The 25,336-nt window shown below is 42.7% G+C and overlaps 3 protein-coding genes across 3 annotated transcripts in view; 1 reads left to right on the forward strand and 2 right to left on the reverse strand.

Moving 5' to 3' along the window:
- Window positions 1-7,489, reverse strand: part of LOC133116290 (partitioning defective 3 homolog B-like) — a 107,196-nt gene extending 99,707 nt beyond the window's left edge. Inside the window, exons 1-3 of the mRNA XM_061225729.1 lie at window positions 7,392-7,489; window positions 1,541-1,626; window positions 771-824 (exon numbers count right to left, since the gene is read on the reverse strand). The gene's annotated coding sequence lies outside the window, so the exon portion shown is untranslated. The remainder of the gene's footprint in view (window positions 1-770; window positions 825-1,540; window positions 1,627-7,391) is intronic.
- Window positions 7,490-10,393: 2,904 nt separating this feature from the next.
- On the reverse strand, window positions 10,394-14,085 carry cpo (carboxypeptidase O). The gene is made up of 8 exons (XM_061227180.1): window positions 14,004-14,085; window positions 13,677-13,778; window positions 13,243-13,347; window positions 12,947-13,063; window positions 12,731-12,827; window positions 11,956-12,158; window positions 11,739-11,823; window positions 10,394-11,318 (listed from the first exon to the last, which is right to left on the reverse strand). Exons 1-8 carry the CDS (start codon window positions 14,010-14,012, stop codon window positions 11,014-11,016), a joined length of 1,023 nt encoding a protein of 340 aa, XP_061083164.1. The 5' UTR covers window positions 14,013-14,085; the 3' UTR covers window positions 10,394-11,013.
- A 5,578-nt stretch (window positions 14,086-19,663) lies between these two features.
- Window positions 19,664-24,381, forward strand: LOC133117127 (melanoregulin-like). The gene is made up of 5 exons (XM_061227273.1): window positions 19,664-19,887; window positions 20,527-20,668; window positions 23,486-23,576; window positions 23,700-23,863; window positions 24,124-24,381. The coding sequence occupies exons 1-5, from the start codon at window positions 19,802-19,804 to the stop codon at window positions 24,196-24,198; spliced, it is 558 nt and encodes a 185-aa protein (XP_061083257.1). The 5' UTR covers window positions 19,664-19,801; the 3' UTR covers window positions 24,199-24,381.
- Window positions 24,382-25,336: the final 955 nt, after the last annotated feature.

Consider the following 25,336-nt stretch of genomic DNA (forward strand, 5'->3'; position numbering starts at 1 on the left):
ATGCCTCAGCAGAGACAACCCCAGAGCGTTTCTGCTCTGATGTTCCTGACGGCAGAGTCCCTTCCTGCCCTGCTGTGCACCTTCTCTCCTCTCTCCCTTTCATTTTTAATGCTACAAACACAACATCTCATCTCTGCTGACTCAGAGAGAGAGAGGCAGGGTTGTATTTAGATAGCCCCAGTCCGATTTAGGCACAGCCAAATTTAATTCTGGTTGTACTTCCCAACAGCACTTCCGACAAGAGAAATCCACAAACCTCAAACCCCTGCTTTTACGTTTCTGCTCTGCATTAACCTGGGCTTCCTCAGGACCTGCCATATGACTGTCTGCCTATTGGCCATCACTGTACGCAATCAAACCAAATATGAGTTATAGAAATAACTCTGGATGGCCGTATTGATCATTTGAGTTTACATCCATGATTATGATCAGAATGCATAATAAACCTGTGTTGCCCTGAAATATCATATCCATATTTTTTCAAGTATAAATGTATATCAACTCAAGCTGGTCGCAGCACATCAATAACTGCAAAAACAACCTTGAACGATGGCAGTGGGTATCACTGGATTCACTATCAAAAGGGTACACGTGGTGGGGTTGAAGAAAATAAATCAGTTCTCAGGTGTGGCTTCCAGGAAACGGATAAGATTTTAATCATGATTCATAGTTCATAGCTACAGGCATAGTTCCTCAGCGCTTACAGGCTAAAGCGATAAACAAATACCTCCATTAACAGGAACATCACTTCTGTGAAAGATGGGACTCACCTCTTTTCCAGCATGAAAATGCAGTCTTCAAACCCTCTATGGAATTCAGGAGTGCTGGAGATGACACGCACACACACACTTTAAATTTAAGAGTACTCGTGGGATTTGATGTGGGTGAGAATGGAATAGATGATTAATTATAATTATATTACTTAATATTCAATTTGAGGAAAACCATCATCACCCTCAAATTCAGATTATGCAACACTATTGTACTGCATGCAAAACAATGTACAGATTATGGTCTACTACTGTACAATACTGTTTGACTGTGACCCCACTTCTACAGGTACCCATTACCTGTAACCAGAATCCCCCTCTACAAGTACCTTTTACCTGTAACCAGAATCCCCTTCTACAGGTACCCTTTATCTGTAACCAGAATCCCCTTTTACAGGTACCCTTTACCAGTAACCAGAATCCCCTTCTACAAGTACCCATTACCTGTGACCAGAATCCCCTTTTACAGGTACCCATTACCAGTAACCAGAATCCCCTTTTACAGGTACCCTTTATCTGTAACCAGAATATATCATCCAGGTGTTGCACTGATGCCTGCGCCCTGCTCCATCCACCCAGTAAACCATGAATTCTAATTTATGACATAAAATCTGCATCAGTTACAAAAACATATAGACATCAGCCAGTACCAAACCTATAACTGGCTAGGAGTGGGTGTTAGACGAATGGAGAGAAGGATTCGAAGCCTTTGAATGGTTCACTTTATGCAGCACTATGCAGAAATTAGAGACTGTACAGAGGAGAGTTACCTGGGTTTACTGCGTCCCTCTCTCATAATCCTAGAGCCCATCCATTGATTATGCACAACAGAGGAAGGTCATGAAGTGCCCTTGTCCTGTGAGAGAACACACCCAAAATACATTCATATATCACAATCATCACATCACACTGAAATATCAATCAACACATATCACACTTTCTTTCTCTCTCACACACAACACACACTCACACACACACACACACAGACACTCACACCCACATTACACTCACATACAGGTATCATTCCTCACATACATATCACACTCACATATCACACTACTCTCTCTCGCTCTCTCTCTCTCACACACACACACAGAGACACGCACCCCCACATCACACTCACATACAGGTATCATTCATCACATACATATCACACTCACATATCATACTTTTCTCACAGATGATTCGTTTATTTTTCATACACACACACCACACTCATCACGCACATACACTCAGAGAGCACTTTATTTTTTAGACTTATTGCTCTTCTGCTGCTGTAGCCTAGGCACTTAGAGGTTTGACACGTGTGTTCAGAGATACTCTTCTGCATACCACTGTTGTAGACCCCCTCCTCAGACCTCTCTCATTAACAACACGTTTGTTTTTGGCCCAAAGAACTGCTGCTCGCTGGATGTTTTTTTTGTTTTTCGCACCATTCTCTGTAAACTTTGGAGACTGTTGTGGGTGAAAATACCAGGAGATCAGCAATACTCAAACCACCCTGTCTGGCACCAACAATCGTTCTACAGTCAAAGTCACGAAGATCGCATTTCGTCCCCATTCTGACATTTGGTCTGAAAAACAGCTGAACCTCTTGACCACGTCTGCATGCTTTGCATGATTGGCGGATGAAATATTTGTATTAACAAGCTGGTGTACAGGTCTACCTAATGAAGAGGTCACTGAGTGTACACCCACACACAAAATACAGATGTGTCCAGATGAAGAATCCCTGTGACTGCGAGCACAGCGGTCTCGCCGGAGTGGCCAGACAGAAACCAGATTGGTTGGGGTCGAGGAGGTCGTTATGTCGGAGATGGAGACAATTGATTGCAGACAGCACGCTGGAGTTTTAGATAAAAAAGAGAAGTGAGACAGGTCGGTGATTGTGTACATCTGCTGGCATCATTGAGGGCTTTTGAGGAGAGGGGTGAGCGATCAGCAGGGATGGTCATATGACTCCCTCTCGCTCTCACACACACACTCGTACATTCACACAGGCGCTCTGTTCCCCCGGAGTCCATCAGATCACCCTGACAGATACTCCCCGTGCTCTTGCTGAGCGGGAGAAGTGATGGCGGGTGATAGGAATCGCGGGCAGGCGGAGCCGCGGCGGTGAAAGCAGTTTGTCTGGCTGCCAGGCAGGAGGCTACGGGCCGAGATCCAGTCTCGGCTTCCTTCACTATCATCGTCCCCTTTTTCTGTTCACTTAAACAGATTTACAGCTTCGTGTCCTTTTTATTTCTCCTTCAGTTTGAATAATTGTGCCTCCTACTTCTGTTCCACCTGCACCCAAATAAGGGGGACTCTGAGGCACGTGCACTCTTCTGCCTGACCCACCTGCAAGCCAGTGGCCATTTTACACGCAGTACTACCACCTACGGAAGGAGCGTAAGCACCGCTAATCGAACAATACTGTAGGTTCCCAGGTGCAACATTAGAAGGAACTAGTTTAGTGGTGAGACACATATCTGCCCTAGTGGTGAGACACAGATATCTGCGCTAGTGGTGAGACACAGATATCTGCGCTAGTGGTGAGACACAGATATCTGTGCTAGTGGTGAGACACAGACATCTGCGCTAGCTAGAAGAGACGGGCGGTGGAGAACCCATCGTGAAGGACTTACAGCAGTCTTCGGCTGTGTTAAAAACCACATACTGAGCATCGTACTATATTTAAATGAAAATCAGTCTGAAGTTTAGTATGACTGGTCTGAGTAGTATGCTAGCATGCGGTTTCGAACACAGCCTCAGTCAGCCAGTGACGACCAAGCCTTGAAACCGTGACGAATGCACAGTAGAGGCTGCATATCTAGACTTTACTTTGGCAAAAACATTTGGTAGCACTACACAGCACAGAGCACAGAGGTGACAGAGCGGTAAAGATGTGGACAATTGGAACGGTCTGTTCATCTGAGCGGCGTTTCATACCACGCATTACATGTCACCAAGTCTTACGGCCGAGAGAAAAAAATCTGTAGAAATTTGGTTCACTTTAAAATTGAAGAAGGGGTGAAAAATTTGATATGTGTGTGTGTGCATACATGTACATGCGCGTATGCGTTTGTACATGTTGTATGTGTGTGAGCGTGCACCCGTGTGTGCGTGCGTGTGTCTATGTGTGCGTGGGTATTTGAGCGTGCGCGTATACATACAGAATGTGCGTGTGTATCGCACAAAGCGGACCCTGGTATATTGCGAGCAGCCAGGTTATATCAACTTCTCAGGCAGAGCACTGTTCTGTCAGTTACCCTGCACTGTAGACGCATTCTTGTTTTATCTATTTTAATTTTAATCTCTAATTATCATGCACCAGGTGCGTCGCACTCATCCTGCATCGAATAGCTCACATTTAATTAGATGTTTCTTTGTTCACAGTCTCAGATTTTAATTAATGAGCTGAGCTAAATTAAAATTGTCTAATGAGATGTTATCCTAACACCAGACATTTCACTTGTTCCTCCGTGGCAGACAGGTGGGGGTGGGGCTGAGAAACGGGGTGGTCGCTGTGTGTCCCCCCAGACGTGACGGATCGAGTGAAGAACACTGCTGTCTGAAGCACTGCTCGGGGGGGTCCGGACCGCATTTGGGCTAATAAAATCCAGCGATTCATACACAGCTTGAGCTGTACATCAGCAGTATGCCCAGATGTACAGCAGAGTTACAGTATGTTTTCCCCGTATCTTCTCATGCATAAATGAGGAGCGTTTGTTCAGATGATGCACGCTGTCACGAACGCCAGCCGTTCCACCGGTGATGTGGCAGTTTCAGTGTCATTATTTAGAGGAATGAAGATGGCAGGAGAGGAAGGAGAAAGAGCTTCTTTGGGGGGCAAATGCTTCCCGCTAGCTCAAAGATGTACGAAGTAAATATATAAAATATTAGTGCAGACACAATACAAAAGACAAAAAAAAAAGCCATCTTGCACTACCTGTTTGTTGGAGTGACAAACAAACTTTGATTTGATGCGCTCGTCTACTGAATAAAACAGATATACTGTAAATCAAATAAGATGGCTTATTTAGAAACACACTCTTAATTAATTATCATGGAATGTAAGGATTATATGTTGCACTTCTTTGTATTTTTCACTCTTATAATTTTTGTATTTGCATGTTTAAAGTTTGGTATAGAGGCTGTCAGTGCCACTGTCCCAAGCTCCTGTGGAACACAGCGAAGCAGACAGAAACTGCTGTAACAAGCTTCACTGTAACAAGCTTCACTGAACTCAAAATGTTTCTCTGCATCAGGTGTTGGTGCTGTCATGGGTGGACAGAGGAGCTCAGTCTATTTATGATTCTGATTTATATTGATTCATACTTAATTATAGTGATGTTGATGTGGAATGACATAAGCAGTGAAGGCAATTGGAAAGCCTCTTGCACAGGAGTAAATCTTCAGACCACAATCATGGAAAATAACTGACTGAACAGTAATTGAAAGTGCACACCTAATCTATAGCAATACATTACAGCTTACTCATTTTTATTGTTTTTGTAGTATTCAGAATCAATTCCAAAACAACCATAATCAAAAGTAATATCTGACGAGTTCTCTCTGTGGTGCATGTGCGTTTGGGGGGGGAGTGAATCTTCTCTTTTCTCATATTGGCCAATATACTAACAACTGGATTTAAATAATGAAACTGGCTTATGGCATTCATTAGACCCTACCAGAAAGTTTGTAATATCGATAACTCCAAATATGTAATTAATATATCTCTTAATTATGCCGCTGCCTTATCATGACCATTATGTTTCAAATTTATGTGAAAACTAAAGCCAGACTTCAGTGCTGCCTGTATGCTACCACTGTATACACAGCATAAACACACACACATAGAAACATGTTCGGGAGAATTTAACATACTGTCTGTAGCACACTTCCAACTGTGAGTTTACCATGACCAGAAAGTCTACCAGGGACAGCAGAAAGACATCACTTAAGACCGTAATAAAATAATACAAGGAGTCGTTTTGATGCATACAGTGGCTTAGTGTAAGGCTGAATCACAACTTTAAAAACAGTATGAATCAAACTCACAATGAATGCTTTTGATACGAGCAGAAAAAACAGCTCCTCAAGTCCCAGGTCTGGAGGTTCTGACAATGTGGCACGAACAGAGCATTTCCACAGGTATTTCAGCCGTTTCATGGATATCACAGGCGTGACGGAAATGGATTAAACTCTTGTGTTTCTGGAGTAGACAGAACGGAATAATTGTGTGTGAAAGATACATACACACAAAGCAGCACTAATCTGATTGCGGCAGAGTTTAATAACTGCTCCAGCGATATACACACAATCACTAGTGTACATGTGCACACATGCACACGTATGTGCACACGCACATACACATCCACATTTACCCACCGGACATGAGAATGTAATTCTCTGGGAATTTATCAAATACAATAGTAATTTACCTTATACAGCACTTCACAGTATATCGGTAATTTACATGATATAATACTTAGACGGATGCAGTAATTACTAAATATCTGCGGTATTAAGGATTTTAGGTTTATCAGTTGCCATTGTGTAAAATTGCATTTTTGCAGCTTCCGTCTTTCCTGCCAGAGTGACTTGCTGGAACAGAATGGTTACATTTCTGGGTTTGAGTAAAAACAGCTCAAATCGAATTACGCAGGCGGAATTATATCCCGCTTGACTGGAATACATAGAACTGACATCCATTATGGCATTAAGGTAAAACTCAGTCCAACAGAGCCATCCATCTGATGGGTACAAGGGAGCCTTGAAACGGGCACATTCCAAATAAGTAAGCCAGCCGCAAACTACAGTACACTGCATTTCTGATTTAATTCAACATAGGCAGTATGCCGCCTGCCCATTTTCACTGATACCGAAGAAGAGCAAAAATAAAACGGGTACCCCCTTAACAGAAGCATTATACTCTGGACCAATGACATTCTCGTGGAAAACTGATTAATGCCAGAAACATTGAGTACATGAACACATTGATATGCACATGGCCAGGCTCTGTTTTTTGGGAGGACGCTTAAGCTGGTGGAAGGAGTATAGCAACCACACACAGAAACTAGTCTTGTTTACACAACAGCCTTGCCTAAAGCTTGGAGCAGTCAGACTTTCGCTGGGGTTTTTTTGTTACAGTATGTGCGTTTAATTCATAGCCCACAGCTAACCGGGTTGTTGAGTGTTTCACCAACTCTTGCCTCTAGTTAAGGACTACAGTGAGCTCTAGTGGTGACTACGTTCCTACTCAGTCACATTGCGCACTTAAATTGATATTGACGCAATTGGATAGCGTTGCATAGTGTTCTTCCACATAAAGGCAGATTTCATACATTTCTAATATCCCTACTTTCACTGGCTGCTAGGGTATGATTATGTGCGGTTAATTTCGTAGGTACAGACGAAATTAGTCTTCATACGAACTGAAAAAAAGTTTGTTTTTGTTTTTTTCATTATTACAATACACATTAAAACTATACATAATTATCCACGGTGTAATGGCGACGCCCAACCGCACTCTCTTCTGCATGGGTTCATTGTTACCTACACCTAATGAGGCGAAATCCGTCTGCGGCGTGTGTGCCTGTGGGAGACGATACAAAAGAAAAGTAAAGCGGTACTTACCCGCAGCATTACACAGCAGGACTCGCCAGCGTCTCATGCTTCGCTGACGTTCCAACTTCTGACAGCCACCTCAAGCCTGTATGTAGCTAGGTACGGTGGTATTGGGATTTCACACGAAGGCACCTTGGGGCGTAATTAAGAACACAGGTGTTCCCAAATTTCTTTGGTTCACGTGATTAACCCGCAAATGATTACTTAATCATTTGTAATTGGAAATCTGTTATTTTTTTAGATTAACTGTCAGTTATGCACATTTATATTTTGAATTTTCTCCACTAATTTCGTTTCCTCTTGCAAAGTCGTCCAAAATTAAGAATCATTATTATTCTGATGTTGGATGACAAGTTACATGATAGTAGCAGTAGCCCTCGGTATATGGTAGTAAGTCTTTGGCTTGAGTATAGCACCAGTTCATAAAATATATGGTAGCATTTACAGTAATTAGCGGCAGTAATATTGGGAATAGTGGTAGCCCTCCTGTAAAATCCAGCTATGCCAGCTCGACTAGCTTGAAAATTGAGCTGGTCAAGTTGGTCATAAGCTGGTGTAGCTGGGTATGAGATGGTCAACCAGCACGGGCAAGCTGGTCATAAAGTTGGTCTAGCTGGGAGCTGGTTTGAACTGGTCAAGCAGCTCAACCACGTCGAGCTGGGAGCTGGTCTGAACTGGTCAACCAGCCACCAGCTGTTGCAAAACCTAGCATGAGCAGTTTTCCACAGGGAGTACTCGGCTAATATTATTATTTGTAGAAGCAGTGGAAGTTGTAATAGTATTAGTATCCCTAGTACAGTACTTGTCCGACAGGACACCCCCAGTTAGTCTTTTTAAGTTCTCCTCGGTTCCTACTGTATGCTATTGTGTGTTTTTAACAGGCCTGCTGTTAGCAATAGTGAGAAAGCACACCTTTCACCTGTAGGGCTTGACTGCGCCTCTTTACTGTAATCTCTGCTCACTGTGGTTTCCATGGTGATGGAAGGACAGGCGTGCAGACAGAGTAAAAACAATACAATTGGGAGCACAGTCCTGGCAGATATATCTTTCCAACCTAATTATCATCCTGTTAAACATATGACAGGGTAGTAATGGAAACAACTGTCATGTGTGGTTTGTCTTTTTCTCTTTATATCAGACATATTTGTAAAATTAATAATGCAGTTTTGTGTGTGTGTGTGTGTGTGTGTGTGTGTGTGTGTGTGTGTGTGTGTCGTTTGACATCCCATTACCCACATAACACGACTTCCATGGGGAGAGTTTATTCCGACCTTCAATTACCAGTACGGACTGTTTCAGTTAAGAACATTATAATCATATGTTTGTGACCTCACATCTTAAGGGGTTAAAGAGTTGTTTTTTTTATTTTTTTATTTTTTACATTGGCAAAGAGGTGAGGCTCATCTTTACAACAGCGTTTAAGATTTTTATTTAAGAGTTTAATTTAATGCCAGAGATTACTATGAAATCCAAAACATCCAAGGGAGGTGTAGGATCAGCAATGCCTGTAATTACGAAATGGTACAAGCCTGTCTTTCCACAGAGAAGACTGTGTTAACTGTGTCAGCCGTCTTAACATCAGGGATGTTGGGAATGGTAATATTTCATTCCTGTAGTCAATACAAATCCATACGGACGCTGTAGATAGTGTTTAGTATGTATGATTATCATTAGAGTCTAGTTGTAGTATGCAGAAATCATGTTACAGGTTAAAGAGGATGAACTAATCACCTTGGTCTGGAAATGCTGAGGATGACTGTAGTGACTATAAACCATGAAGATTACAATCTCACAGCATCTGCTTCCTGGAAGCCAGACTGGGAGCCATTTTATTCAACCTCACCATACGGCAACAACCCCACCATACAGCTACTGCAATGACGACTATTATGACCGTTTTTATTATTATTAGTGTTATTATTATTATTATTACTGAACATTGCAACATTTGCAGAAGAGAAGAGACTTGCGTCCTTTAACTGTAATATTACAAATCCTTCCTAACAGTGAAACTGGTACAGCCATTACCCTCCTAACCCCTCCTGCCCAGCAGGTGGGAGTTCTGGTGTCCAGTAACTACCTGCTTATGTAAGCTCTGCTGCCATCCGTCTACAATAAAGATTATGCAATCCAAGCCGCAGGATGATGACATCGCACAGTGCCATTTTTCATCTTTCAAAACTTAAAAAGCTGCCCCAATGTTGAAAAGATTCAATCAGCCATGTGGCAGAGACTCATTCCAGCAATCAACTGCACACTGAGATAACAAGACGTCTGAACCGGGTGAGATGAAGAAACACCATACAATCTGCATGAATCGCAGATCATTTATATAACCGATAACCAATGTAATCTTTCACACCCTGCTTTTACCCAGTCACATGTTCAAAACGTGATGTCACAGCAGGTGTCACGTGGCTTGGCAGTTTACAGGAATACAACATGGATCAGGAGCGTCATACAGCCGTAGAAGTAAAGCAGGTCTACACTGGCCACAGCATGTTCAACCACCAGCTATCATCAATCTTGTATTTCAGCCACAGATAATTAAATGAAGCATTCAATTTAAAGGGGCACAGTGGTTCAAGTAGATGCAGTCGTCTTTAAGACTCAGTACTGCTCTTGATTCTTAGGACCTGACAGGAGCATTCTCAGCTACACAGAAGAACCTACACTATAAGAAAAAGATGTACAAAGCCTGCCTGTCTCCTAAGATTGCACAAATGCTCATCACTAAGGTGGTACCCTATAAGTACATAAAATTGTACCCCTCATAATACATTCATTTGTATATTTTGTTTGTCAAAGGTACATATTAGTGACTAAATAGAACATGATTGTACTTTCAAAGTACATTTGGAATAAAGAACAAAAATGTGCCCTCACTCCCCATCAGAAACAGAACACAAGCAAAACCAGACCTTTTTCCATAGTACAAGATAAATGCTAAATGCACATTATTCGAGATAAATTGGAAGAAATTACATAAGGAAGAAAGGGCCATTTTGTAGATTGTGTTGATGCACTATGTAATTACGGATTGTTAAATCCCAGAATAAGCGAAATAAGGAAAAACCGAAGGATCATTAGTGAACCCATCTGCTTTTCCGACAAAGAAATCAGTAAACAACAATCAGCTCTTAGCAGATCGTCTGCAAGAATAAAGCCTACTAAGAGCAACACTGCCCTCTGCAGTACAACAGAGGAAATGCAGGACATCAATTCTAGAGATGGGGTTCACAGGCTGCCCATGTATTTTGGTTGTTTTTCTTTGAACTCATTTTCTGCAAGTGGCTTTAACCATAAACTAAACCACGGGCAGAAAATGAGTTCAAGGAAAAACAACAACCATGCCCTCAAAGCATTTAAGAAAAAAACAATGGAAAACACATTTTCAACAACCTTAATGACCAATATATAGCTAGGCTGCAAAAAACTTGCAGTGAACTGTCAATGGTGATTACATCAGATTTTCAAATATCAAAGCTTATGTTTGGAAACTTATACCCAATGTGGGCTGTTTCCCCAAAAGCCCAGAAAGATAAATAAATCAAAAGAAAAATATACAAACAGTGAATGAATTCTCAGTGAATTACAGGTAAAAAGTGATGTCCTGCACAGTGCTGGGAGTTTACAGAAGGCCAGCCGTGGTGAGAGCGCAGGCCAGCAGAGTGCTCCAGACGGCCACGGTTGCCGTGGCAGTGCTGGGTGTTGTGACTGGTGCGGTTGTTGTGGTTGTGGTGGTGAGGTTAAAGGCTTTGTCGTGGACGTAGTTCATGATGGAGCGCGCTCCCACGTACGCCTCCTCACAGGCCGGCTGGATCTGCTCCTCCGGGAGCTTGAACCCGTGCTCGCCCTCGTCCCGCAGCTCAAAGGTGAAGGAGAACGGGATCCCGATGAGCCGAGCCCAATCACGAGAAGAACCAGAATTCGGATCTAAAACCGGAAGAAGAAAAAAAAAAAACACTCAGGAACAAAGTAATTCGCAGGTGAGATGGTATAACACAGGCATCATCAAATCACGGTCCTCGAGGACTGAGAACTGCTGGTTTTCCACCCTCCCTTTTCCTGGGTAGGTCTGTCTCTGGCCAAACACTAGCATTAATTGTTCAGTTAATTACCTGGTCACTAATATAACAACAAATATAGGGCAGTTTGATTAGAGGCTAGCCAAAGAAGTTTAATGATACTGGCATACTTTATCAATAAATAAAGGATACTTTATCCTGTACAGCAGAACTCTGATTCCGCGACCTGTGCAACATGCTCTGCTTGTTCACGAGTGCCGTACACACCACACACACTGCGTCATACACGTATAAAGCTTTAAGCCTTGTGAAAGTGAGCTGCACTTACACAGAACATCAGGGGAGGTGCCCACGGTGTAATGCATCCCGTGTACCCCCTTCATCTCCTGAGCAGCTGCCAGACCAACCTGCATCTGTGGGGAAACACAGAGAAACACACTCATTATATGGATGAATGCATCGAGCGCAATACAGGATGCTCTCTCTCTCTCTCTCTCTCTCTCTCTGTGTGTGTGTGTGTGTGTGTGTGTGTGTCTCAGACTCACCAGCTCTTCATAGTTGGGGGCAGAGATCTGTGGGTGCCCGTAGGGTACGAGGATCAGTTGCCCGTAGGAGTGTATGGTCAGAAAGCAGAGAATGTCCTGAGCCCTCTTTTCCACAAACTCGGTCAATGACATTGCTTCAATCTCGGACAGGGGCTTAGATCCACAGTATATTTCAGAACAACAGTTCCTGGATATCCCCACCACTGAGGGAGAGGTAGAGGGAGAGAGCATTATTTCACATCTGTTCTTCATTATGAAAAATACTTTCTACAAATACATTTGATAGCGGATGACTTCTTTCTCACAATACCACATTACTCCAAGGTATCACCATCCATGAATATGCTGCGCATGTTTAATCTAATGAACACTGCAAATTAACGCAAGCTGTGTTGTGACGGTGAAATCAATCTGAATGTTGTTAACTAAAGGTGCCAATGTTTGTTTCTTTGCCAGTCAAAATAGAGACACATCTTTACAGACAGCCGCAGGTATAGAATATTCCTCTTTATGGCTTATTGTTATGGATATGGTGAACAATGCAGAGAGAGGTGCAATGTGCAATGTAGAGTTGCAGCACAATGCCTATTGTAATGTATTGTACTTCAGACTTCAGATATACATTTGAAACTCTGACTCTTAGTAGATCCACTACTGAATGAAAGTGAAGAGAATAAATACAAATAATGAGAATTTATCCAATTCATGCACTCGTTTCAATGAGTGCATTTACAAATATACATTCTTCAAATGTCAGGCATCTAGAGAAACTCACTGCCCCAGTTGGCATAGAAGTTGCGGTTGAGGTCTGTGCCGTAGCAGGAGCAGTCCGTTTCTTGGGGCTTTGATCTGGTTTTCCTCCAAAGACGAGTCTGAAATTATAAGAGCCACCACTTCACTCAATAAAAGGTCACATCCCAGTTTTTCTCGAGAAAATCTTCAAAGAAAACCAGATTCAAAAGGACAGCACGCAGAGGAAAGAGGAACTCACACTTTCATTAATCCAGGAATACTGGTAGCCGTCGACGTTAAGCACAGGAGTGACGTAGAAATCCACGTTTTTCAGCATGAGGTTCAAATGCTCGTCTGTTTTGTATGTCTGCAAAATCTGTTTTTGAAAGATGAGTTACAGTATGCGGTCACATGTAGACCCCGCCCCCACCCCTGCCTCTGCGACAACCACAATGGCCCCGCCCCTCAGCACACGGCATGCATCAACCAATACAGCCCTCCCTATTGGCCCATTCCCGCATTGCGCCAAGCAGAACCAGCCACCCCTGGCCTCACCTCTTTGACAAACCACTGGCAGAAGGCTGGAGCGATCCACTCTCGGGCGTGTATCCCACAGTCCATCCAGATCACCTTCTTCTGACTGCTGGACTCCAGGCCAATCTGGGAGGCAATAGGCAAACGACTGCCATGTTAAACACCCATTTGAACTCCGTCACCCATCTTCCCCAGCGGTGCGTTACAGGTAAATGTGTCCCCAGGGGCAAACACAGCACTGTGCACCCACATTAAGGGCAAACCCCACACCAGCAGCTACTACAGTAAACAGTGTGCACCTCTGTGTGTGACGAGAGGTGAGCTTCTTGCAAAGGGAGCCTCTTACCGGCTGATAGGTTTCACTCCCATCACGCTCCTCTGCTGCTCGTTTGCAGCGCCCCCTGCTTGTAGGATGCGGGAGCACGGAGCAGTGCCTGGAGCAGAACAGGATTTACCTTGAGAAGGGTGATGTTATTGCCTTCGTACGTCTTGCCATACACCTCAGAAGACACCAGCCCTGGGTACTCCTGCTCCAGTTGCTCCATCCACGTGGATATCTGGAAAGCACAAGCAGCGGCTCAGCATGTTGGTCTGAGAGCGGGTGGTGTCTCTGAGCTCTGGGCTAAACGCAGGAGGACGGTGTCTGAGCTCTGGGCTAAACGCAGGAGGACGGTGTCTGAGCTCTGGGCTAAACGCAGGAGGACGGTGTCTCTGAGCTCTGGGCTAAACGCAGGAGGATGGTGTCTGAGCTCTGGGCTTAGCGTGAGGGTGGGGTGGCTCACCTCGTCCATAGGGTGGTACTTGGTGTAATTGTAATTCTCCACAGCCCTACAAACACCAGGACAGAATAACAATGAGGTCAAAGGTTCAAGCTTCAGATTAAAAAAGAATCTGCATAGATGGCACTACAGAACTACACACAGGAGCACATGCAGACACAGACACAAGCAAACACACTCGGCACTACTATCAAACATACATATATATATACATAGTGCTAGTGTATGACCAAAACTGCCAAACACACACACACACAGCAATAGTATCCCTCTGAGACCCTGCGGATGATAAATTCTGGCTTCCATGTGCTCCATCCAGTATCTCTTAACAAAAGACATTCAATTTTAATTAAATTAAATATATATTTAGAAAATTCTTTCACTGCAAAAAGTTTTTGTCATCCAAGACGCTTGTATTCTGTCGAAAAATACAATGGGTCTCAGGAGGATAAGATCATAACTGCAAAACGCACATATGCATACTCTACAATATTAAAAGCATAACCGTAACACTTTACAATAAGGTTACATGAATTGGCATTAACTAATGTAGTTGTAAAACGAGCTAATGAGAAGTTAATGTGTACAGCTTTGTTTATGTATTTGTATATAATGAATTCATGTTAACAACTACATTAGGCAAAGCCAATTCATAGTGGATAAGCCAATTCATTGCAATGAGAAAAACAGCTGTATTTGTTAATGGTTAACAAATTGTTTTTTGTTAACTAATTCATGTATTTGTTCCCAATTAATTAATGAGTTAAGACCCATTCTTATAATGTTATTGTACAGTGTGACCAACATAACTATTACACACATGCACACCCGCGGCACTAAAGAACAACCATAACAAGCGGAAAGTGCTAGGTGTGCTCATATCTTCATGAGGATAAATACTGAACAGATACACTCTGCAGGAAGAACCTGTGGCTGCACCCTTCACCCCCCCCACCCCCACAACATGGCCGCAGCTCACCTGTAAGAAGCTCCATTACTGCTCTGCATGAACAGAGCCAGCAGAATCAGCCCAGCACAACCCAGCATGGCCATACTCACTCCAGTGTCCTACTGACTGCGCAGGCCTCCTTAAATATGCACTCACTGTCCACTCACTCTGGTGTGTCACCCTGCTTTTACTACAGTCAGCAGGTGTCATCAAAGCCAACATGCAGACTAGCCCCTCCCCTCACTTCGTCAAACCCACCACCCCCCTCCGTACCCTCCTGACCATAAAGACCGGGCCCATAAATCAATCTTATCTGTGACGTACATTGATAATAGTGTTCTTTTTTTAACCCCCTTTTAACCACCACAGGCATTTTTTCGTCTTCTTGGATGAGGTCCTGTACACTTGCTTTGCTATTAAATTGAGGGTCAGAATACTGTTTGTGTATTTATAGAACTATGAGAAGAACAGGGTTGGGATGCATCGCACGTTTTTTAAACATGCATATGCATGGGCTATACTTTTATGGAAGACTGTGTACCCTTAATCGCATGCCTGCTTGTATACGTTTGTCTGTCGGCAGTTAGATAAAGTTATTCTACCCTGCTGTATGATAGAGATGCTTGTTTGTTTGTTTAGAGCTGATTTCCGCAGGAACATTTATACACATGGCTGGAATGTGGAAAGTGATAAGTGACAGTTTTGACGTACTGTAAAATAGTATAGTATATAGAGTGCATAGTATATCAGAGAGCTTGCTGCTTTGTTTCAGAGAATGCACCATGGTGATGTGTGGCGAATACTCTCCATGCTGCATGTAATGAAGAGTGCCTTATCACTAGAACACTTTGAAAATAAAAATTATACATTAGAAATTAACAAACACACACACACACACACACAATTGATTGAAGCTTAGTTCCATTTAACTCAATATTCTGGAGACTGCAGTGCTCTGTACGCAGTTGAGGGCAGGCTAATCAACAGGCAAATCAACCAGCCCGATTAAAATAATCCATGAAGAGAAACAAAACCTTGGAGAAAGCGAAAGTATACATTTTAAACAAGATACTCAAGTCGGAGGGACTACCACCTATTTTCAGTGATGTTGTACGTTGTATGTTGTACGTTGTTTTATGCGGACAAAACAGGAATTGAGTTTGACTGAATGTGAATCTCCCGACAGGATAAAAATCCTGTAAAAAAGAAAAAGAAAACTGGAATTTTACGAACTGGTCATTTTGAATGTAAAAGTTAAGTTTGTGCGTGCGCATATGTGCGAGTGTGTGCTGTAAGGGTAATTTTCTGAATTTATTCTCAATTGACAATGTGTGTTAACAAAGACTATCACATGATTGCAAATTTTAGTGATAATCCTTATTACTATTAGACCACTTTCTGAATTAAGTGCTTACTATGAGTCTTTCTCTGTCTCTCTCCCAGCAGAAAGACAGCCTTTGACCTTAATGTCTCTGCTTCTCAGCTAGCACATTCTGATCTTACAGCACGGTCAACAAGGGGTAATTCAGAAGACAAAATACTGATAAATGTAAGTGACCAGCTTCATGTCTTTCTGTTTTGGTAAAGCCCCCTTTCTGGAAAAGTGTGTATAAGAGTCTTACTATGTCTGATTCAAATCAGAAAGCCGGTAAGCTTTCTCACTTTCTGTTATTTCTTTGCAAATAAATACGAAAGTTAAACTCAAGTATAGCTATCGCTGTTTTTACTGGGATCTGTTTCATCAGACGATGCTCACCTGTGAAATGTTAAAAAGGGCATTTTTCCCTAACAGTGCACACGTGAGTGTGTGCGCAGGCACACAAGTAGAAGGTTCAAGGGTGAGTGGGGAGAATGTGCTGTTAACTGCACTCTGTTCCCATCACTCAATCAGTGATTATCTCTGCGATAGAGGGGCAATAAGATTCATACAGCCCTGGCTCAGGGGCAATACTCAGCTCAGCCCAAAAGCACCACCCAGGAGCACCTTATGATACTTGGCTTAGTGAAGGGAAAACGTCATCACACCTGCACAAGGTTTTGAGAGATTCCCAGATTATTTCTGCTTCATAGATTATTTCAGGCAGCTAAATCAGTTACATCAGATGAGTTTAAGAGACTTTTGCATTTAGATTTGCTATGAACAGCAGGACTAATTTCACACTGTAATGGATGGTGCGAGTAAGTAAGTAAAAGTAAGCAAAAATAAGTAAGTAAGTAAAAGTAAGCAAGAATAAGCAAGTAAAAATAAGTAAAAGTAAATAAAAATAAGAAAGGAAAAGTAAGTAAGTAAAAATAAGCAAAAAGTAAGTAAAAAAATAAGTAAGTAAGTTGTGATGGAGAGGCACACTGGTGAGTTGTGATGGAGAGGCACACTGGTGAGTTGTGATGGAAAGGCACACTGATGAGTTGTGATGGAGAGGCACACTGGTGAGTTGTGATGGAGAGGCACACTGGTGAGTTGTGATGGAGAGGCACACTTGCAGCACAAAGACGCGCAAGGAGGGATGGGGAAATGTGAATGCCAGCAACCAGAAGATTTCGCAATGAGAATTTAAATGTGTTTTTATAACATCAATAACATTTCTCTTACATTTTTCACGGTATGTAAATGATAAACCCATTAATTTTCTTAAAATTGGATAGCACTCTATCCAATTCACCGGACTTCAAATTGGGCAGAAAATAGTTTTTGTTGAATGAAGCAAGTTTCTGTCCCCAACTTGAATTTACATTCTGAAATACAACTTCTGATTTTAAATGAAATGTGTTTATTTCAAGAATCTGTTCCTCAATAAAATTTACCTCATTGAGTGTTCATTTTCATTCTGTGGTGTTAATGCTGTCTGAAATTTGGTCTCATACCAATTCCATTGTGCTGCAAAGTACTAAATAATAATATATAATATACCATTTCAGCAGTGGCATTGATTGATTGATATATTCTATTGATTATTTCAGAGACACATAACTTACACAGGAATCATGGCAAGACATATAAAGTATTTATCTATAGATTTGTGAGAAAAATGGCATTATCGGCGCATATTAGAAATATGTGGATTGATATTTTTCATTTCAGTAAGTTATCCTTCCATTATACAGCCATTATTTGCTGCAGCAGTTGTGTTTAATCAACCAGACATGCCCCACCTGCAATTACAGTTATAAATAGAACTACGCAGTCAATAAAGGCAAATATAGGCCTATTACAAAGGTTATAAACAGTGGTACTCCACCAACCCAAGCAGAACATCAGTGGTCACAGTTCATGGATAGAGAGTTGGGAACACTCAGTAGAACTATGGATATGGGCTTTATCTCCACAATAAATTATTGAGTCACATCCTGTGATAACACTTATTTTCCTACAGCCAGCCGCTGTACTTAAGAGAAAAATTATTAACTAGACTTTTAATCATGAATATAATCACAATGCAAAAGTGATGAGTGCAAAACTTCATTCATGTGGCTGAAGATGGAATAATGTACTGGAACAGGAGTGGGGGTACATAACACGCCCTCGCTTGACTTTTGAGGGGTTTTTTTTGCAGGGCACGAAAATGGTGAAGTTGGAATGCACACTTTGAAATAATAACCTGCTGCGAATCTCACATTATCCAGGATTAGATCCGGATCAGGACTGCCCCTCGTCAACTCAATGAACGAACACAGAGGACCAAACAAAATAAAATGTATTTAATCACATTTAGACAATAATAAAAGCAACAATGAAAGATATCTGTGGTGAAATCTGCTAATCACCTACTTTACACAATGCCTTCACAAAATGAACGTACTGTGAATTTAATCTCCAGTGGTTCTGTGGTTTAACAAATCATGAATGCTGCCTGACCCCCTTAACAATTCAGGGGTTCAGGGGTGCCATAAATTAGTATGACTCCAAGGGCCCTGAATAACAGGAGCCTTTGAAAATATATTAGGATTATCTAGGGTGCTTTTGCAATGGGTGCTGAACGATTTTTTCATGGGGATAAAAATCCCTGGTGGCACCCCCCTGGATAAGCTCTACAGAGCCAGGTCTAATGAGTAAAATAAAGAGCAAAATAAAAGTCACTGGTAACCTAGTGTAATTGTTTCCAAGGTCCGTTGATATTTGCAGATCATGCATACACACGTGAACAAAGAAATTATTAACAATCAAATCTAGTGCCTTATTAGTGACACGGATAACTAAACCAGTCACGGGTTCTGCACTGGTCCTGTTTGGCTGTGTCGAACTGTACCAAGGCATTGTTTTTAATGCGGTATCCAGACCACGTCGTAATTGTAAAAATACTCAAGTTCTTCTAAAGGGGGGAAATTCTGTGATTAGGGGATGGTAGGCACACTTTTGACTCTTTGCCATATTTCCCTGACATAATCTCATTAAGTCTCATGAAGTCAGAATTAAAGGTTAAAGTCTCAGCAACATGTTAACGTCCAGAAATGTTTTGTAAAGTTAGATAACTAATGATTCAAGTCATGTTGCGCACTTGTGCCAACCAGTCCATCTCCCCACCAATACATCTCCCAAATTGGGGCAATGCGTAAAATAAAATAAATATCCCGCAAAAAAATATCAAACATCGTTTATTTAATCTTCGTTCGAAACTTTTAGATTAGCTTGAAAAATCATTAAAATCTCTTTGTCGTTTCCTCTTCTCGCTTGCAGCTCTCGAGTGGGACTGTCCGTGATGGGGGTAAATCCCAGCGCGCTGTTCAGCTCGGTGAGCCGGCACCGATGAACGTCACGCGGTGCAGTTGAGGGTACAGGGCGACTCCGCACTAAGTGCTAGAGCGTGAAAAGTTTTTGAAACAGTCGATTTAATGCTGAGGAACGACCGCTACCTCGATGGGGCTGACGGACATCTTTTACTCCGTGTTCTGCTGTAGATGTTATGTGCAGCAGGAAATCGAAGAAAAGGACGCAATATTAAGGTACTGATTTGGGCTCAACAGCTGTAGGCGATTGATTGTCGATACTGTCGTTCATGTAACTGGTGAATCCACTTATGTTCGCTTTCAGTTAATTAAATTAAATCAATGTAATTTAATGGGTTTTTATCTTTTTTGCCATCTAAGATATATATTTTCATTTTCGCTTGATGTCTTTTCAACGTATTTTGAAATGAATTAATAAATTAGACGGGATTGCAGCCAGACCCCTACTACACTGTAGAATGAATATCCAAGAATAAAACTCCGGAGCCTGCAAAATAGAAAATCTGGACGTGTGTGTCCTTGAGTAATACATTGATAGAAAATCACTCGGCGAACGTAACTGCCTAACAGTGATTAGGCTATAATATAATATTTATGATGGAAAATTACACAGGTGAATGGTGTAATTTAACCATCATAAATAGTATAATCACCGGCATCTTTTGCATCACCAGTAATTATTTAACTTTAACTGAGACCATAAGACACATTACATCTCTTAAGTGTGTGTGTGTGTGTTGGGGGGGGTGGTTGACTGGAGTAGCAGCACGCTGCCTGAGGGTGGAGAGGCAGAGTTCAGAGTTTGTGGTCAGGTCGGTGCTAGGTGCTGGGTGTGACCGTGAGCGCCCCCTGCAGGACCAGCACGCTCTGTGCGGGTGAGCAGAGCCGCGACCCGGAAGGGGCCATGTGGACCCCCGACTCAGTCAGAGAACCCCAATCTGACGGAGACCTGCATGCCTTTATCATGATGAGGAACCAGGTGGACAAGGACACAGAGGTGAGTGACTGTACTCCTGAACACACCACAGCTGAGCACCACCCGTGCAATTCATTCAGTTACATTTTATTTATATAGCTCTTTTCACAGAGACCGCCACAAACGCACTTTACAGGGTAACAGAGGGGCAAAAAGAGAAAGGGAAAACGCTCCAAAATAGCGAGTACAGGACGGTAAAAACTCTCTCCCCAGTGGGGAGAAGAAACATTGGCAGGAAAAAAATCGGGAGGAACCTGGCTAGGCATGATGGATAAAACAATAATGGAGTAAGAAAATCTATTCAATTGCATGCAGTTACATATGCACTGAACACGACACCTGACAACCCCGAGCTATGCTCTGGAGCAAGAGCATAGGCATGGTCATGCAGTTATATCAGGGATTCTGTAAACCATGCATCATATCCAATTGTATCGCACAAGTTTAAACAGGTCTAATTCCAAGCACATTCACATACACTCATTTCTTATTGATTTCGTTATGAAATTTAAAATATTCAGTGTGTTTGGACACACACCATTTAGACCAATCAGGGAGGTTTCTTGGACACACACTTGGAGTGCTTTTGAGTTGAGTTTTAGTGAATTACGCAAAATTCAGATGAATGGTTTGGCAGATTCATGCACGCTCTGGTGGGAGATCTCCTGGTGAGAGCAGTGGATTCTCCAGAAATCATTCTGTAAAATTAGTGACAGACTGATTCCTGGAATGTCTGGGAAACGAGTCTCACACAAGGCCTGTGACAGGAAACAAGAGGGCCTTCTCTGCGAGACCTTCTCTTCTTAAAGAGGAGCACACAGTCACCCCCCCCCCCCCCCCCCCCCATACTCAAACACGTCACAGCTGCAGGTCAAGGAGGGGTACGGTAATGCAATCATTGAATCAGGACTGCATAACCACAGGAGCCGTGGCAGAGACAGCCAGACACAGACAAACAGACAGACAGGTAGGCAGACAGACTGACACAGAAGGACAGGTAGGCAGACAGACAGACACGCACACACATAAGCATAAGCAGGAACACACTGAATCAGAGTGTTTTAAACAGGAAGCTGAAGGGGGGATCACTCTTGTGCATGTTTCCCTCACGTTTGTGCTGACACAGCTCATCCTCACGCATGACTGACACTATGAGAGGCGCAGAAGTTGCACGAGAAGCGATATTTCACAATATTTTATTGTGAAATGTTATATTTCAAGAGGAAAGAAATATGTGGAATGCAGTCGTTCTGTTCCTCTAACCTGCTTAGAAGCAGACGCCCAAGCTACATTCCACGCACACAGACGATGCTTGTGAGGGCAAGCATGTGATGCGTTTTTGTTGGCTGATTTGGTTAGCGGGTGCTGGCATAGGGCACAGACAGAGAAGGTGGTACTGAGGAATGTACAGAGTGGAAGTCTGGGAAACGTAGTGAGGAAAGGCCCACGGCTGTGAAGGAAAATGGAGACCATCTCTGCACAGTCCTGTTATCACTCACACGCTACACACCTGAGAGTTTGTGTGAAATCTGCAGCCTTCTTTCAGCAAATGTTAAGGGACCTTGCTATGGAGTCCTTTTACGCCTGACCAGCACCCTGACAGATGTCATGGCAGGGAGTCTTGTAACCAGCAAAGGTTACTGAAACAAAATGGCCTCCTGGTATGAAAGTTTCCCTACATGTGCTCTGTTTCCCCTGCAAAGTAGACACTGAGATCTGAGGGTGAAGCACTACTGAACATAATTTCCACACTAATGCGCGCCAGTTTTCTCCATGCCTGTGATGTTAATAAAGCATTTCCTGCTTTGCTCAGTGAAGAGGCTGTAGGCCACATGCTCTTCATTCACTCACTCACTCAGTAAGTGAATACAAGGTAACCCAATAGAACGGATTTGGTGCCAGACTTCTTTGTTGGTGGTGCAGTTTCCCTGTTGGTAAGGTTCCCACTCAGAAAGGTAGAGTAGGGATTCTTGGTGCTGTGGGTTCTGTTCGCTCTGGCTGCAGTACCCGCACAGAACCTGGCCAGCTCTTTACAGACTCTTTATTCATTCAGACAGCTATTTTTAATTCATTCATTCAGAGGTGTAGAGGGTGACCAGTGACCACTTCAACTTTGCTGTTCTATATATATTCAATAGAGAACATGTAAAACATTAGCCTTATTGGATTTGTCATTATTTGCTCTTGTTGGTTGTTGGGGGGTTGTTGGCACCCAAAAAGTCACTCGGAAGTGGAAATCGGAGTGTGCTGATTTTGGAGTGTCATATCTCTGGCATTAAGTTATGATCTAAATCATGCTACTTGGCCATTTCTTCTCAATATTTGATGGCTGACTACATCAGCACCACTTGGTGTATGGCTTCCCAATTTTCTAAGACTGACTAAGAATAAAGTTTCCAAGCAACATGAAACGTCATTTTCATCATTATTGGCATTTTTGGCAGACGCTCTTATCCAGAGCGACGTACAGTTGATTAGACTAAGCAGGAGACAATCCTCCCCTAGAGCAATGCAGGGTTAAGGGCCTTGCTCAAGGGCCCAACGGCTGTGCGGATCTTATTGTGGCTACACCGGAATTAGAACCACCGACCTTACGTGTCCCAGTCCTTTACCTTAACCACTACGCTACAGGCCGTCCCAGGTTTCAAAAGGTTTAATAGCCCTACTTGTGTCCAAGAACTTGAGTTGAAACTATAATGGCTTTTGATCAGTTCAAACGGGACCAAATTTGTATGCAGCACAGTGCTGGGCTCCATTAGACGTCTTGCATTGAACCATGTGGACAGAAATCTGCTGAAGGCTGTGAGCTCAGTTCCTTCCTCTCGCTCTCCGTGTCAGGAGTGGGAGAAGCTGAACTACGACATTCACACTCTGAAGTACGCCCAACGGGAGGTCAGCACCCGCTGGAAAAAGATCCTGCTGCAGCTGGGTGAGACAGACACCATCACTCACAGGCTTTTGATGAGCCTGCAGTGCGACATGTTCACCAGCAGCTTTGTGCGTACCGTGTTTGGGTGTGTGTGAATGTGCGTGTGCGTGCTCTGTTGCCCAGGCTACCAGGGGGAGGTGGACCGGCTGCTGAGGGTGAGTAGGCGGGGCACTCTGAGTCACTGTGCCAACCTGCCCGTCGCCACGCAGCTCCTGCGCACGCTGTGGGCCGAGTCCAGCCTCTTCCCCACCGGATACTGTGCCCAGGACACGTACCTCTTTGTCATGGTAACGCACGCCCTGCACAACCCAGCACCGCATCCAAAAACATCCACACGACTGTCAAATAACATGGGGTTGTTTCATCGCAAGTTCTGTTTGAGAACATTTTAAATTCATAGTTTCATTGGCAATTTTAGTGGTCATTACTGTAATTTGTAGCAAGTAATATAATAATTGTAAGCATTTGTCTGGTTTATGATTTGACATGTAATGTATTATGGAAGTATTTAGTATTTATTGTAGTCGTTCTTCTGCTGATTTTGCAGGATCGCCTGGTCTCTCTCGACAGTGCCAACGACTTTGTCAGATTGGCGAAGGAGAAATACCCAAAGAACAGATAGGAGGGAGACCCAGAAAGAAGAAGATGAGAGAGAATGAGAATACAGCTGTCTACAGCTCCATGCATTATAACGCTGTGCATACATTCTCATTTCAGAGCACAAATGTCACTTGATGCCAGGCTACGATAGGTACAAGGTACAAATCTGCAAGACAACTTCTGAAACTGTGCAGTCACTGGACAACCATCAATGCACCAAGTGGGTTATGGAAATGAATTACCTACATTAATATACAGTTATGCTCTTTACAGATGACATGGATCTGTGATGCAATCCATATGATGTAAATTCTGTAACATATATTTGTGTTTTTTTAAACGTGTATTTTCTTTTGCTGAAAGACCAATTTAAATGCTGAAAATAAAACTGAATATTGAGAAATAATCACCTATTCCTATTCACTAGTGCTTTAACATTGTAAAGTAGTGTTTGGTACACATACAATAGTACACATACAAAGATCTCCTGGTTTGCTATGTGCGCTTGCAATTCTTACATCTAATCAGCAGAGGTCAGTAATGTCCACCTTTTAAGGATTGTGGAAAAAAGCCTAAATACAATTCAGAAAAAATTTAAAATGTGTGGATAAATAAAGATAACAGGGGTTATGGACTTTTTTTTTTACAAAATATTGCCAATGAGGCAAGATCGTTTAAGTTTTTAAGTTTTAAGTTTTTTCAATAGGGTAAGACAATTTCACTAATCAAGCAAAAAGTAACTTAAAACGAGCAAATATTTTCTACTTGAGAGAAATGGCTAGGGAGGGAGGACGCTCACCCAAAACCGTTGTGCGGAGCAGACAAACAGAACCATCACGAAAAGACCTGAAGACACTCTTTTGCAATAAATTACTTGTGAGTATAATAAAAATGTCACTTGAGAGAAAGAAATAAGATTATAGGGGTGGAGGCTGGCTTGGGTAGAAGGTGTTGGACTATCCGAGTGTCACATATTGGCAACACAGAGCAGCAGGCTGCAGCCATTACCTGGCTTTGTGAGACAGCATTATAAGTCCATGTCACTCACAGGCCCACCAGAACATTCTGGAAACTCCATAAATATAGAACACTTTGGAAACTGCACCCTTATGCTGACTGAACAGTCATGAAACACTAGCAGCAGTACCAGCCCTGATCGC

The sequence above is a fragment of the Conger conger genome, chromosome 17 (assembly GCF_963514075.1).
Source record: "Conger conger chromosome 17, fConCon1.1, whole genome shotgun sequence".
NCBI lineage: Eukaryota > Metazoa > Chordata > Actinopteri > Anguilliformes > Congridae > Conger > Conger conger.